At 38.7% G+C, this 14,427-nt stretch overlaps 1 protein-coding gene across 2 annotated transcripts in view; it reads left to right on the top strand.

Annotated features, from left to right (window-relative positions):
• Positions 1-13,182, top strand: part of LOC111419997 (junctional adhesion molecule 2A-like) — a 62,150-nt gene extending 48,968 nt beyond the window's left edge. For both annotated transcript variants that reach the window (XM_023052901.2, XM_071194725.1), the window contains exon 7: positions 6,352-13,182. In XM_023052901.2, the coding sequence (XP_022908669.1) occupies positions 6,352-6,431 (80 nt within the window). In that variant the 3' untranslated portion in view covers positions 6,432-13,182. The remainder of the gene's footprint in view (positions 1-6,351) is intronic.
• Positions 13,183-14,427: the final 1,245 nt, after the last annotated feature.

The following is a 14,427-nucleotide window of genomic DNA, read 5'->3' as shown; positions in this document are numbered from 1 at the left end:
GCTCTCTGAGATTGATTTTCAGTAATCGACATTGCCTTGATAATTCTGTTAAAAAACTCTTGTGTGACTCTCTCGTCTTATCACATTTTAATTATTGTGACAACATATATGGTTCATTTATTGACTCCCGCCATCAACAGAAGATTCAAAAGCTCCAGAATTCCTGTGTCCGGCTGATCTTTGGGTTGAGAAAGTATGATCATGTCTCTTTTGCTTTTAAGAAACTTAAATGGATGAATATGAAGTCGCGTCGGTATGTTCACAAAGCATGTTTTTATTATAAGATTATTACGGAGCGGAGCCCCCCTTATCTATTCGACAGAATTAACTTTAGAACGGACGTACACAATGTCAATATCCGGTTCAGGGGTAGGTTAACTCCTCCTTCCCATCGTTTGGAATTTTTTAAGAGATGCTTCTCATATCAAATTACATCTGTTTATAATAATCTTCCTAAACATTTAGTGGGTCTACCCTTGAACCGATTTAAGAAATCTTTGCGGGACTGGGTTTTGGGTGTGTGACTGTGGGCTTGTGCTTGGTGGCCTCGGGGGATGAGATTCTTGTATGATATTTTTTGGACACTCTATAGTATAGTATGTGTGGCTAACTATTGTGCTATTATTATTATTATTAACTAGAATCATTCAGGTTTAGCCATACTGATAATGTTTCTAGGCGGCCGGCAATATCTAGAATTTTCCTAGTGCAATTTTTGCTTAAAACTGATCAAAAGCAACCCTTCTTTTTGGCCCTTCAATTTGAAAACATCTCTAAATTAAAAAATAGAGTATAGTGGTCCTAAAATCAATCTGATATCTCACTCAAGTGTTGTGATTCTATGTTTGGCCATCGCAAATGATATACCAACTGCTGGATCTAGCCCCACAAACGCTTTAGCGCTGCCCTCTCGTGCTAGCTCATCTGCCGCTTCATTGCCAGCAACCCCAAGAGTGACCTGGGACCCATATCAGAGAAATTCTGCTATCACAACTCAGTGTGTTTAAAGTTCTTTTATAGGTATTAACGCGGCTTGACTGTCTGAGACAAATCGTACTGTCACGTTCTTCACCCCTCTTTTAAGAAGGATTATAGCACCCACGTCAATAGCAAATATTTCTCCCTGGAATACATTATTACGTACCCAGGCTGTAAGTTTGCTTAATCCGAAGTCTCTGGCAGTATACTCCTACCCCGACACCTTCTTCATCCATAATATCTGCATGAATCAGAGAATTTTCGTTTTCGATCCAGGACTGCCGTTGATTCAATAGATTCTGGCATAGAGCATTAATCACCGGTAGTGATCCCATCGAATCTGACGGCATTGATAGCACATTATCAGTGCTTATAGTGCCTTCTTCAGCCTATTGGTAGGACATGTCGGAGCAGTTATCATATTGCTGAAACCTGTAAATGGTAGTTTTGGCCACTTTCTCTATATGATGCAGAGATAGACCTTTGCAAGCAAAACATCCATTGGTAGAGTTGAGGTTGTGATTATCGCACTAGAGATTGCCAATCCAGCTACTCGTTGAATTCGTGTAAGTTTGATGATAACTTCAGTAAGACTTAGTACTATTCTTTTATTTGTGATATGACCCCATAGAAATATTTAAAAGATAAATGATGCACTTTCAAGAAGGATTATAGCACCCACGTCAATAGCAAATATTTCTCCCTGGAATACATTATTACGTACCCAGGCTGTAAGTTTGCTTAATCCGAAGTCTCTGGCATTATACTCCTACCCCGACACCTTCTTCATCCATAATATCTGCCTGAATCAGAGAATTTTCGTTCTCGATTCAGGACTGCCGTTGATTCAGTAGATTCTGGCATCGAGCATTAATCACTGGTAGTGATCCCATCGAATCTGACGGCATTGATAGCACATTATCAGTGCTTATAGTGCCTTCTTCAGCCTATTGGTAGGACATGTCGGAGCAGTTATCATATTGCTGAAACCTGTAAATGGTAGTTTTGGCCATTTTCTCTATATGATGCAGAGATAGACCTTTGCAAGCAAAACATCCATTGGTAGAGTTGAGGTTGTGATTATCGCACTAGATATTGCCAATCCAGCTACTCGTTGAATTCGTGTAAGTTTGCTGATAACTGCAGTAAGACTTAGTACTATTCTTTTATTTGTGATATGACCCCATAGAAATATTTAAAAGATAAATGATGCACTTTCAAGAAGGATTATAGCACCCACGTCAATAGCAAATACTTCTCCCTGGAATACATTATTACGTACCCAGGCTGTAAGTTTGCTTAATCCGAAGTCTCTGGCATTATACTCCTACCCCGACACCTTCTTCAACCATAATATCTGCCTGAATCAGAGAATTTTCGTTCTCGATTCAGGACTGCCGTTGATTCAGTAGATTCTGGCATCGAGCATTAATCACTGGTAGTGATCCCATCGAATCTGACGGCATTGATAGCACATTATCAGTGCTTATAGTGCCTTCTTCAGCCTATTGGTAGGACATGTCGGAGCAGTTATCATATTGCTGAAACCTGTAAATGGTAGTTTTGGCCATTTTCTCTATATGATGCAGAGATAGACCTTTGCAAGCAAAACATCCATTGGTAGAGTTGAGGTTGTGATTATCGCACTAGATATTGCCAATCCAGCTACTCGTTGAATTCGTGTAAGTTTGCTGATAACTGCAGTAAGACTTAGTACTATTCTTTTATTTGTGATATGACCCCATAGAAATATTTAAAAGATAAATGATGCACTTTCAAGAAGGATTATAGCACCCACGTCAATAGCAAATACTTCTCCCTGGAATACATTATTACGTACCCAGGCTGTAAGTTTGCTTAATCCGAAGTCTCTGGCATTATACTCCTACCCCGACACCTTCTTCAACCATAATATCTGCCTGAATCAGAGAATTTTCGTTCTCGATTCAGGACTGCCGTTGATTCAGTAGATTCTGGCATCGAGCATTAATCACTGGTAGTGATCCCGTCGAATTTGACGGCATTGATAGCACATTATCAGTGCTTATAGTGCCTTCTTCAGCCTATTGGTAGGATATGTCGGAGCAGTTATCATATTGCTGAAACCTGTAAATGGTAGTTTTGGCCACTTTCTCTATATGATGCAGAGATAGACCTTTGCAAGCAAAACATCTATTGATAGAGTTGAGGTTGTGATTATCGCACTAGAGATTGCCAATCCAGCTACTCGTTGAATTCGTGTAAGTTTGCTGATAACTGCAGTAAGACTTAGTACTATTCTTTTATTTGTGATATGACCCCATAGAAATATTTAAAAGATAAATGATGCACTTTCAAGAAGGATTATAGCACCCACGTCAATAGCAAATATTTCTCCCTGTAATACATTATTACGTACCCAGGCTGTAAGTTTGCTTAATCCGAAGTCTCTGGCAGTATACTCCTACCCCGACACCTTCTTCATCCATAATATCTGCCTGAATCAGAGAATTTTCGTTCTCGATTCAGGACTGCCGTTGATTCAGTAGATTCTGGCATCGCGCATTAATCACTGGTAGTGATCCCGTCGAATCTGACGGCATTGATAGCACATTATCAGTGCTTATAGTGCCTTCTTCAGCCTATTGGTAGGATATGTCGGAGCAGTTATCATATTGCTGAAACCTGTAAATGGTAGTTTTGGCCACTTTCTCTATATGATGCAGAGATAGACCTTTGCAAGCAAAACATCTATTGATAGAGTTGAGGTTGTGATTATCGCACTAGAGATTGCCAATCCAGCTACTCGTTGAATTCGTGTAAGTTTGCTGATAACTGCAGTAAGACTTAGTACTATTCTTTTATTTGTGATATGACCCCATAGAAATATTTAAAAGATAAATGATGCACTTTCAAGAAGGATTATAGCACCCACGTCAATAGCAAATACTTCTCCCTGGAATACATTATTACGTACCCAGGCTGTAAGTTTGCTTAATCCGAAGTCTCTGGCAGTATACTCCTACCCCGACACCTTCTTCATCCATAATATCTGCCTGAATCAGAGAATTTTCGTTTTCGATCCAGGACTGCCGTTGAGGCAGTAGATTCTGGCATCGAGCATTAATCACTGGTAGTGATCCCGTCGAATCTGACGGCATTGATAGCACATTATCAGTGCTTATAGTGCCTTCTTCAGCCTATTGGTAAGACATGTCGGAGCAGTTATCATATTGCTGAAACCTGTAAATGGTAGTTTTGGCCATTTTCTCTATATGATGCAGAGATAGACCTTTGCAAGCAAAACATCCATTGGTAGAGTTGAGGTTGTGATTATCGCACTAGAGGTTGCCAATCCAGCTACTCGTTGAATTCGTGTAAGTTTGCTGATAACTGCAGTAAGACTTAGTACTATTCTTTTATTTGTGATATGACCCCATAGAAATATTTAAAAGATAAATGATGCACTTTCAAGAAGGATTATAGCACCCACGTCAATAGCAAATATTTCTCCCTGTAATACATTATTACGTACCCAGGCTGTAAGTTTGCTTAATCCGAAGTCTCTGGCAGTATACTCCTGCCCCGACACCTTCTTCATCCATAATATCTGCCTGAATGAGAGAATTTTCGTTTTCGATCCAGGACTGCCGTTGATTTAGTAGATTCTGGCATCGAGCATTAATCACTGGTAGTGATCCCATCGAATCTGACGGCATTGATAGCACATTATCAGTGCTTATAGTGCCTTCTTCAGCCTATTGGTAGGACATGTCGGAGCAGTTATCATATTGCTGAAACCTGTAAATGGTAGTTTTGGCCACTTTCTCTATATGATGCAGAGATAGACCTTTGCAAGCAAAACATCTATTGATAGAGTTGAGGTTGTGATTATCGCACTAGAGATTGCCAATCCAGCTACTCGTTGAATTCGTGTAAGTTTGCTGATAACTGCAGTAAGACTTAGTACTATTCTTTTATTTGTGATATGACCCCATAGAAATATTTAAAAGATAAATGATGCACTTTCAAGAAGGATTATAGCACCCACGTCAATAGCAAATATTTCTCCCTGTAATACATTATTACGTACCCAGGCTGTAAGTTTGCTTAATCCGAAGTCTCTGGCAGTATACTCCTACCCCGACACCTTCTTCATCCATAATATCTGCCTGAATCAGAGAATTTTCGTTCTCGATTCAGGACTGCCGTTGATTCAGTAGATTCTGGCATCGAGCATTAATCACTGGTAGTGATCCCGTCGAATCTGACGGCATTGATAGCACATTATCAGTGCTTATAGTGCCTTCTTCAGCCTATTGGTAGGACATGTCGGAGCAGTTATCATATTGCTGAAACCTGAGATAGACAGAGATAAACAGAGATAGACCTTTGCAAGCAAAACATCCATTGGTAGAGTTGAGGTTGTGGTTATCGCACTAGAGATTGCCAATCCAGCTATTCGTTGAATTCGGGTAAGTTTGCTGATAACTGCAGTAAGACTTAGAATAACTTAGTATCATTCTATTATTTGTGATACGACCAGATAGAAATATTTAAAAGATAAATGATGCAAAAAATAAATGTATCCATTTCCCAATCGGATAATTAAGCAGTCGTTGGGCAATTTTCGATAGCATCGAAACCTATCAATTCTCGCCAAGTTTCAATTGGATTTCGGGGCGCGAGCTTTCGAAATCCCGACGCCACTCTCGACGAGCTTTAAATTGACGCGAACTTCATCCGTGTAAAAAAAAATTTTTCGCTGGCGGCGACACCAACGTGGGGCCCAATAGTCGGAATTATCTCTGGCGTTGTCATCGACTGGCGCCGCATTTTCGCCGTCCCAGATTACGCCGCCGTCCGAAAAACGCGGCCAATGGAAATTCTCTTTTTCACAAATTTCCACCTACTCTTTTCCATTTTTGTTCCCTACACTCGCGTTGGCTTCTACGAATACGAAGCATTAGAATTTTGCATTGACGTTTGTGTTAGCCGGTGCAGTCGATATTCACAAACCCAAATAGATAGATAATCTGATATTGAACCGGAGTTCGTTCGACAAAGGGAAATTGAATGGTAAATTCAATCTCCACAATAACTATTTGTTGGCGCCAACGCTCGTTATAAACCGGATGTTACCGCGATGAGTACTTTAGATCATTTTTTAAATAACATCGAAATTTATTCGTTGTAATTACCTTCGCTGGGGGAAATTGGATCGAAGTTAAACCAGCAAAAGATATCCCAAGCAACTGGTTCTCCAACTTCAAACAAAGTTGAACCTGATTGTGTATTCCGTGCGAAAGCGACGCCGCACGGAAAATACGATGCGCTTTTCGTTGCGTAATCACATTTTCTTTTAACTGACTTTTTCTTGTTTTATATTTCCAGTGAGAAGCGACTCATCCGGAAATCAACCTTACTACGCATCAACGTTCTTCGCGATCATCATCTCGATGTTTTTCACGTGACTAATTGTGGTATAAACCAAAATAAATCGACGACCTAAACAACACATCGAACTTTTAAATAAACAAAAAGAAAGTAAAATTATAAAAAAAAGTGGTGTATTTCTTTTTTTCTACGCTTAGTGTTTACTTCAAAGAATTTACGAACGAAGAAATGTAAAGAAGACGGTTCCAAGTTCCACGACAACTCAACAACGAAGGTTAGGATTTTTCAGACAATAGAATTCAAAAAAAAATTAAAAAAACAATTGGTGAACTCAAAGAATAGAATTTAAAAGATAAAATTAGTCGCAACTTTTCGATTCGAGTGCGCGTTTTTTATTTATTCCATAGCACCAGTGTTAATTAAAACGTTGAAAAAGCAATTTAAATTTAAATTGGGCGATCGCGACGCTGCCGCGCGTTACGAGGTACCAGCAACGTCCGCGACGCGACGCTCGTGACGTCATCACGTCGTTTAATAACGTTTTTACGTCTGTTTATTGTTCTCCGGCAAACAGCGAAACTCGATGTTAGTTAATTAGGTGACGCTACGGGCGATCTCGCTTTACTTTCCACTCGAAACCCCGGATTTAATATTTTCGTAACCGACATTGTCATCGACGGTGTAGTCAAATAGAAGTTTGTTTTTAATGTATTCAGTATTTGTAATTTTGTTACATTGCTCGAAAAAATCAACATTGGCTAATAATAGCCGATATTAACTATTAGATACAGAATCGGTCTCAAAATCGGTTCTAGAATCGTGTAAAGTTGATATGTCAAATCTAGCGCCTCGCCCGCAAACGACCTTGGCGGTTGACTTTGAAGGTAAATGTCTTCTTATAAGAGACTTTGTATTTTTATCAAAATACAACCCGTGCGACGATAGCAACAAACCTCCCAGCAACAAACTTTTAGGCGTAATTTCCTATCTACTTTCTTAGTCGATATCTTCCTTATAATTAGGGATAACGAAAAACTAAATGCACCATTTGAAAGCTTGAATCTTTCTCTATCTAAAACCGCGCTGTACTTAAAATACACTGTTGGAAATAATTCACGAGCACACCCTGTATAATCTGAACGCGTGTGTCTAGCGCAATAAAATTTGGTATGGAAGTAGTACTAATGTAGTGTAACTTACTCTCACATGGAGAACGGCACAACTCTGCTGGGAGGGGAAACATCAATAGCGAGAGTATCCCCCGTGAGCTTCGCGTACCATCTCTACACGACATGGCATGGAGTCTATAAGTCGCTATATTGCAGCGAGAGGGATCCGAGGTAGCCGAGGAAGCCGGATAACGTAGAAGTCTCCGACCAGTCATGTCCCAAACATGTTTAATCGGATTCAGATGCGGAAACCGAGCTAGCCATGGAAGCATTCGTATACGGTGCTCTTCCACAAAGGTCTATACAACACGCCCGATGTGCTGTCGTACGTTGTCGTGCATGTATAGCAGACCTAGGAGCCGCCGAACGTAGGGAAGCACAATGGACCGTAGCACCTCATCTACGTATTGTTGACCCGTCATGGTCTGCTATACACGCAGCAAACGTGTACGTCCACCATATGTAATCGCACCCGATACCATAATGCTCGGTTGTCGGTGGATAGGGCGTTCTTGCACACTCTGCTCGAGTAGACGATCATCACGGCTCCGACGAACTAAAATTCGCGCATCACCGGTGCTCAATTCGAATCTTGATTCGTCGGAAAACAAAATGTCCCTCTACTCGGCAACCTACTACTGCCTAGCGTCGACCCACTCGTGACGTATGCTGCGGTGCTTGGGTGTTACTGCAATCCGCTGTATCGCACGACGCGCGCGCCAGTCCACTATCTATCAAACGCCGCCGTACTGTTCGCGTAGTGAGTGCGCCTTCCCCTGCAAGTGGCCAAACAGCTCCAAGTTGTCTTGTGGACACATACCACGCTAAAGCACTTAGCACAAGAGCGCGATCCTCGTGTGATGGGAACGCGCAGGGCCGTCCCGGCCGCGGCTGAAGGTACCTATGTCCTACCTCGGAACATTCTCGCCATGCCCGTTGCACTGCCGATAACAACCGCTCGAGACGACGCGCAATTTCACAGAACGATACACCCTCAATGTGCATACCCACAAACATTCCTCGCCCAAACTCGCTTAAGTAACGCGATCGCCCATCCATTGCGCACCACACTAAAAACGACAGGTATTTTCCATCCACTTCGGTCTCCATAGCGACGGAATGTTCCACTTGGAAGGGCGGCTCAGTCAACAATGCCACGACGGAACAACTCGAAACTCCCTGAATAAACTCGTCTACAGTAAACCTTTGTACACTGCAAATATTATGGATTTATCTTCACGCGTTCAGATTATATAGGGTGTGCTCGTGAATTATTTCCAACAGTGTAGCTCAAAATTACCAAACTTCAAGGCCTTGTGCAATTGTTACGAAACCGAATTTTAAAAAACTGTTATCACAGTCAGAAAGGGCGCTCCTTCAGCTATCTTAATCCGGGTTTTCGTCGGTCAATATCTATTGGCGTCATGCTTAAATCACCCTTAATGTCCATCCCTACACGCAGAAACGCTTAAATACTCTTCCTCTAAACAACTTTCTTATTTGATAGGGAGAAAACTATAGAACTATATCTATCTTATCGGAAATTTCCTGCTCTTTCTAGTGATGTATAACACGCGGCAATCACATATTTGCACACGTACATTTTTGGCCAAAAACTGCTAAATTCACACGCTTTAGCCATTCTTAAACCCTGTTGGGGTCGATAACTTTCTTATATGAGCAGGAGAAAACTCTAGAAACATATCTATCTTATCGGAAATTTCCTGCTCTTTCTAGTGATGTATAACACGCGACGATCGCGCGCTTGCACAAACACGTTTTGCGCAAAAAACTACTAACGTTGTGGATTTTTCTGTTTCTAGTTAACACCCATTTGTGACAGAGTCTGTTACGACGACCTGAGTGTAAATCATTATAAACGATTTATGGAAAAATCCCTCAAATCGGTCTAAAGATTTAACTTTTGTGCAATTTTTTGGTATAGATTTCAAAATTGTTCCCTCATTTTTAACCCTTTAACGGTTAGCGGCTTTTATAAAGACCACTTGTCAATAAGGTCAAATAGTTGCATTACCATAACTAAATCGTTTCTAAAAACGAAAAAATAATTTACAAAATTATTTTCAAATTCATTTCAAATTTATATAATTATTTTAAACAATTCCCTGAGTGTCAAAAACTGATTTAGTAGCTTCTTGAGGTGTGGTGGCGCGCCATCTTGTTGGAATAACTGCCGTTGGAATTGAGTTGGGTCAAAATTAGCGGGATGGAAGGAATGGCACAGTTTTTAAAAAATTTAAACATGTCTTTCCAGTTAAGGTTTCCTCAAATTTTTTGCGGATATTGGGTGTGCGCATTTTAAAGTCTACAGTAAAGTAACTAAATTTAAAGTCTACTAGTATGTTTACTAGTAACTCTACTAGTACGGGATGTAATCACAAAGTCTCCTGATTTTTCAGCATATAATACGGTGGTGAGGGAAAAAAGTAGAGTTGCTATTTAAGAAAATAACCTTTTTGAGATACGGAAATTTGACGCACATTTCTGACCATCCTGTATAACTTTAATTAATAATTGTTGTTAAATTAAAGTGTATAATTGTTATTAAAAGACACCATTAGAAAGAGCAAAAAATTTTCGATAAGATAGATATGGTTCCAGAGTTTTCTCCTGCTCATATAAGAAAGTTATCGACCTCAACAGGGTTTAAGAATGGCTAAAACGTGTGAATTTAGCAGTTTAAGAAAGCTGAAGGAGCGCCCTTTCTGACTGTGATAACAGTTTTTTAAAATTCGGTTTCGTAACAATTGCACAAGGCCTTGTAGTTTGGTAATTTTGAGCTATTTTAAGTACAGCGCGGTTTTAGATAGAGAAAGATTCAAGCTTTCAAGTGGTGCATTTAGTTTTTCGCTATCCCTAATTATAAGGAAGATATCAGCTAAGAAAGTAGATAGGAAATTACGGCTAAAAGTTTGTTGCTGGTTTCGGTGACTGGAAAATTTAGTAAAAGTCTTAAAATTTCAAAGATACGGCCATCAAAGTTAGAAAATTTTAACACATTTTTCCAAATATCTTAAACACTATTTACAGTAGAACGCTGAAATTTGGTACAATATAATTCAATGTAATGTAAAATCGTTAGGCAATTTATGATTTGGATTGGTCCGCGGGAACAATGCTATACAGGTGTTCCTAAAGTTTGTTTGCTAAAAATTTTTTTATTCTATCATAACCCTACATTTATTTTTGCAGTTTCTAATAATAAATTTAGTTTAAAATCTTTTATTACTCTTAGATAATATTGGTAAAAATCACCGTTTTCGTGTTAAATGCAAAAATGTTGGGTTCCGATTTCAATAATAACACAAAAAAAAAAGAAATTTAAGTTTTTCAACATTTCCTTTAGTGAGAAGGTAATTAAATTTAATATTCTTAGTATTGTACTTTTGAAACTGGTTTTATTATTTATTTAATTAAGTCTTACTAGTTTCGGCCCATGGCCATCTTCAGAGACTAATGTCATAAGAGTTAACTAAGATGTCATATCATCTTAGTTAACTAAATATCAATCAATAATAAAATTACTTTGAGGTTACGACAAACAACAGATCGACACGTTAAAAATGAAGAACGTTCTAAATCTAAATATAAAACGAGTGCAGCGAAATAATACAGGAACAAGTTTTTTGGTGTTGTGACGTTTTAGTACATAAGTCGTAACGGAAAAATAAAAGAGAAAACACCATTTTTGTAAAAGATGAAACGTAATTAATTTGAAAATAAAAGTAAAGCAACTTAAAATAGTTAAAAATTAGAAAAAAAAATTAGAAGTTTATTTCCTTTAGTATTTTTTATTATTTGTCTTGTTATTTTATGTACTTTTTTTATTATTCATTTTCATTTGTCATTGCCAATTCAGATTATTGAATTCGAAGCCTAACATTTTTGCATTTAATACTAAAACGGTGGTTTTTATCAATATTCTCTAAAAGTGATAAACGTTTCTAAACTAAATTTGCTATTAGAAACTACAAAAATAAATGTAGGGTTATGTATAGCATTATTCCCGCGTACCGATCCAACTCAAAAATTGCCTAATGATTTTACGTGATATTAGCTTACACTGTACCAAATTTCAATGCTTTACCATAAATAGTATTTAAGATATTTAGAAAAATGTGTTAAAATTTCCTAACTTTGATGGCCTGTACCTTTGCAATTTCAGGACTTTTACTAATTTTTTTTTACATGAATCGTCATCATTTTCACTCTAGTACATGTGGTTACATTTGTTCCCTGAGTCACCGAAACACCCTGTATATAAGAAACGATTTCGCATCAAATCGCCAAGGTCGCTTCCGGGCGAGGCGCTAGAATCCTCCAAAGCTGACGATTTCGTGTTGATACGCCAAATGTAGCGTCTCGCCCACAAGCGACCTCGGCGGTTTGAGGATAAATCTCTTTTTATAAGAGAGTTTGTACCTATATCAAGATATATAATGAACGATTTTGTTTCAAATCGCCGAGTATGCTTGCGGACGAGGCGCTAGGGTCCTCCAACGGTGACGATTTTGTGTTGATGCGTCAAATGCAGCGCCTTGCCCGCGACCCACCTCGGCGATTTGAAATGAAATCTTTTGTTACATACCTTGGTAAAAATACAGAGTCTGTTATAACAAGACATTTAATCTCAAATTGCCGAGGTAGCTTGCACATAAGGCGCCAAAATCCCTCACAACTTACTATTTCGTTTCAAATCTAGCGCTTCGCCCGCATGCGACCTTGGCGGTTTGAGGGTAAATCGTTTTTTATAATAGACTTTGTATCTATATCAAGATATGTAATGAACGATTTCGCTTCAAATCGCCGAGATCGCTTGCGGGGGAGGCGCTAGAGTCCTCCAAAGTTCTAGCGCCCGCAAGTGACCTCGGCGATTTGAAGCGAAATCGTTTCTTATATATCTTAAGATAGATACAAAGTCTTTTATATGAAGATAAACAACCTCAAATAGTCGAGGTCATTTGGGCGAGGGGCTGATGCATTAATACAAAATCGACAACTTTGGAAGATTTAGCGCCTCGTCAGCAAGCGACCTTGGCAATTTGAAGCAAAATCGTTTATTACCTGTCTTGGTAAAGATACAGAGTCTTTTGTAACAAACTTTTACTCTCAAATCGCCGAGGTTGCTTGCGGGCGAGGCGCTAGAATCCTTTACAACTTCACTACTATTTCACTACTTCACTGACTATTTCATATTGATACATCAAATCTAGCGCCTCGCCCGCAAGCGACCTCGGCGGTTTGAGGGTAAATCGTTCATTACATATCTTGGTAAAGTATTTGATGTGCAGCGTTACTACGTTTTACGTTTGAATCTGCTTACATTTAAGCTGTTACATTTAATACATCTTGAATATGTTGACTATTAGATACATAATCAGTTTCAAAATTTATTAATCACGCTATTTAGTGTAATAATTGCAGTCATTAAAGATAAAACTCCACAGCTTTAGTATAAAATAATAACCGAGGCAGCTTGCACTCATTAAATTTTGAAGATATAAACTATTATGATTTAGATACACAATCGGTTACACAAAATATTTAGTATGTAGCTTAATTAGGCTACAACGCATTAAATTTATTAAAGATAAAGCTCCGCACTTAACAGAAGCCGAAGCCAGACTTAGGGCCGGTTGTACCACCTCCCGATAAACTATCTAACGGATAATTACCATGGATACAGCGGTTTTAAGCGCTCTCATTGGCTAAGGCTCGTTACTACCATCTTCTGGTTAAGCTATCTAAGGGATTATTACCATGGTTACGGCTATTTCACGCGCTCTGATTGGCTAGTAGATGTGTTTATCTATAAGATAAATTTAACTAAAAGATGGTAGTAATGGACCTAAGTGCGCCAATTTATCTATCGGATAAATTTATCGGGAGTTGGTACAACCGGCCCTTAGTAAGTTCAGATTACAAACTGCCCAGCCAATGCAAGATGAGATTAAAATCTACAAATTCAAACTAGAGGTTGTCCAAACTCTGCTAAATTAGATTAAAAACTACCCAGACAATGGAAGTTAAGATTAAAGACTGCCCTGATTCTGATCGTTCAGGTTAGACATTACCCAGACTATGCAAGTCTAATTAAAGATGACCTGTACATTCAGATTAGAAATTGCTATGACTCTGCAAATTTAAATTACAAACTTTCCAGTCAATGTAAGTTCATGTTAGAGGCTGTCTTGATTCTGCCAATTCAAGTTAGACACTGCCCAGACTTTGAAAATTCAGATTAGAGATGACTCAGATTGTATAAATCGAATTAGAGATTGTCATGACTCTGTAATTTCAGTTTAGACTTTGCAGGTTCAGGTTATGGACTATTTAGTCTCTTTAAGTCCAGATAACACCCTCCTCAAACAGTAAAAGTTCAGATTAAAGACTCTATAAATCATGCAAGTCAAGATTTGAGAGTATTTAGGCTTACAAATACAGATTAGTGACTAACTAGGATGTGCAAATTCAAATTAGAGATTTTTAATGCTCTACAATTTCAGAGTATAATCTCATAAATAATACACAACCTAGCATTATCTAGTGCTAACTAGCGCTATCTAACACTGTTATTAGAACTATCACTAGATCTAGAACTAGAAACAATCGGGTTTAGCCGTCTTAAGAGACGTTCGGCTAAACCCGAATGTTTCTAGTCCTAGGTCTAGCGTTAGTTCAAGTTTTAGTTCACAAACAACACACAACCTAGCATTATCTAGTGCTAACTAGCGCTATCTAACACTGTTACTAGAACTATCACTAGATCTATTATTAGTTTAACAACAATCTAGCATTGAATAACAATTAAAACTAGAACTAATACTAGACCTAGAACTAGAAAGTTTCGGGTTTAGCCGTGCGTCTTCAGACCCCGAATGTT

The sequence above is a fragment of the Onthophagus taurus genome, chromosome 3 (assembly GCF_036711975.1).
Source record: "Onthophagus taurus isolate NC chromosome 3, IU_Otau_3.0, whole genome shotgun sequence".
NCBI lineage: Eukaryota > Metazoa > Arthropoda > Insecta > Coleoptera > Scarabaeidae > Onthophagus > Onthophagus taurus.
Note: the sequence above shows the minus strand (reverse complement) of the source record. Positions and strands in the feature narration are given on the sequence as shown.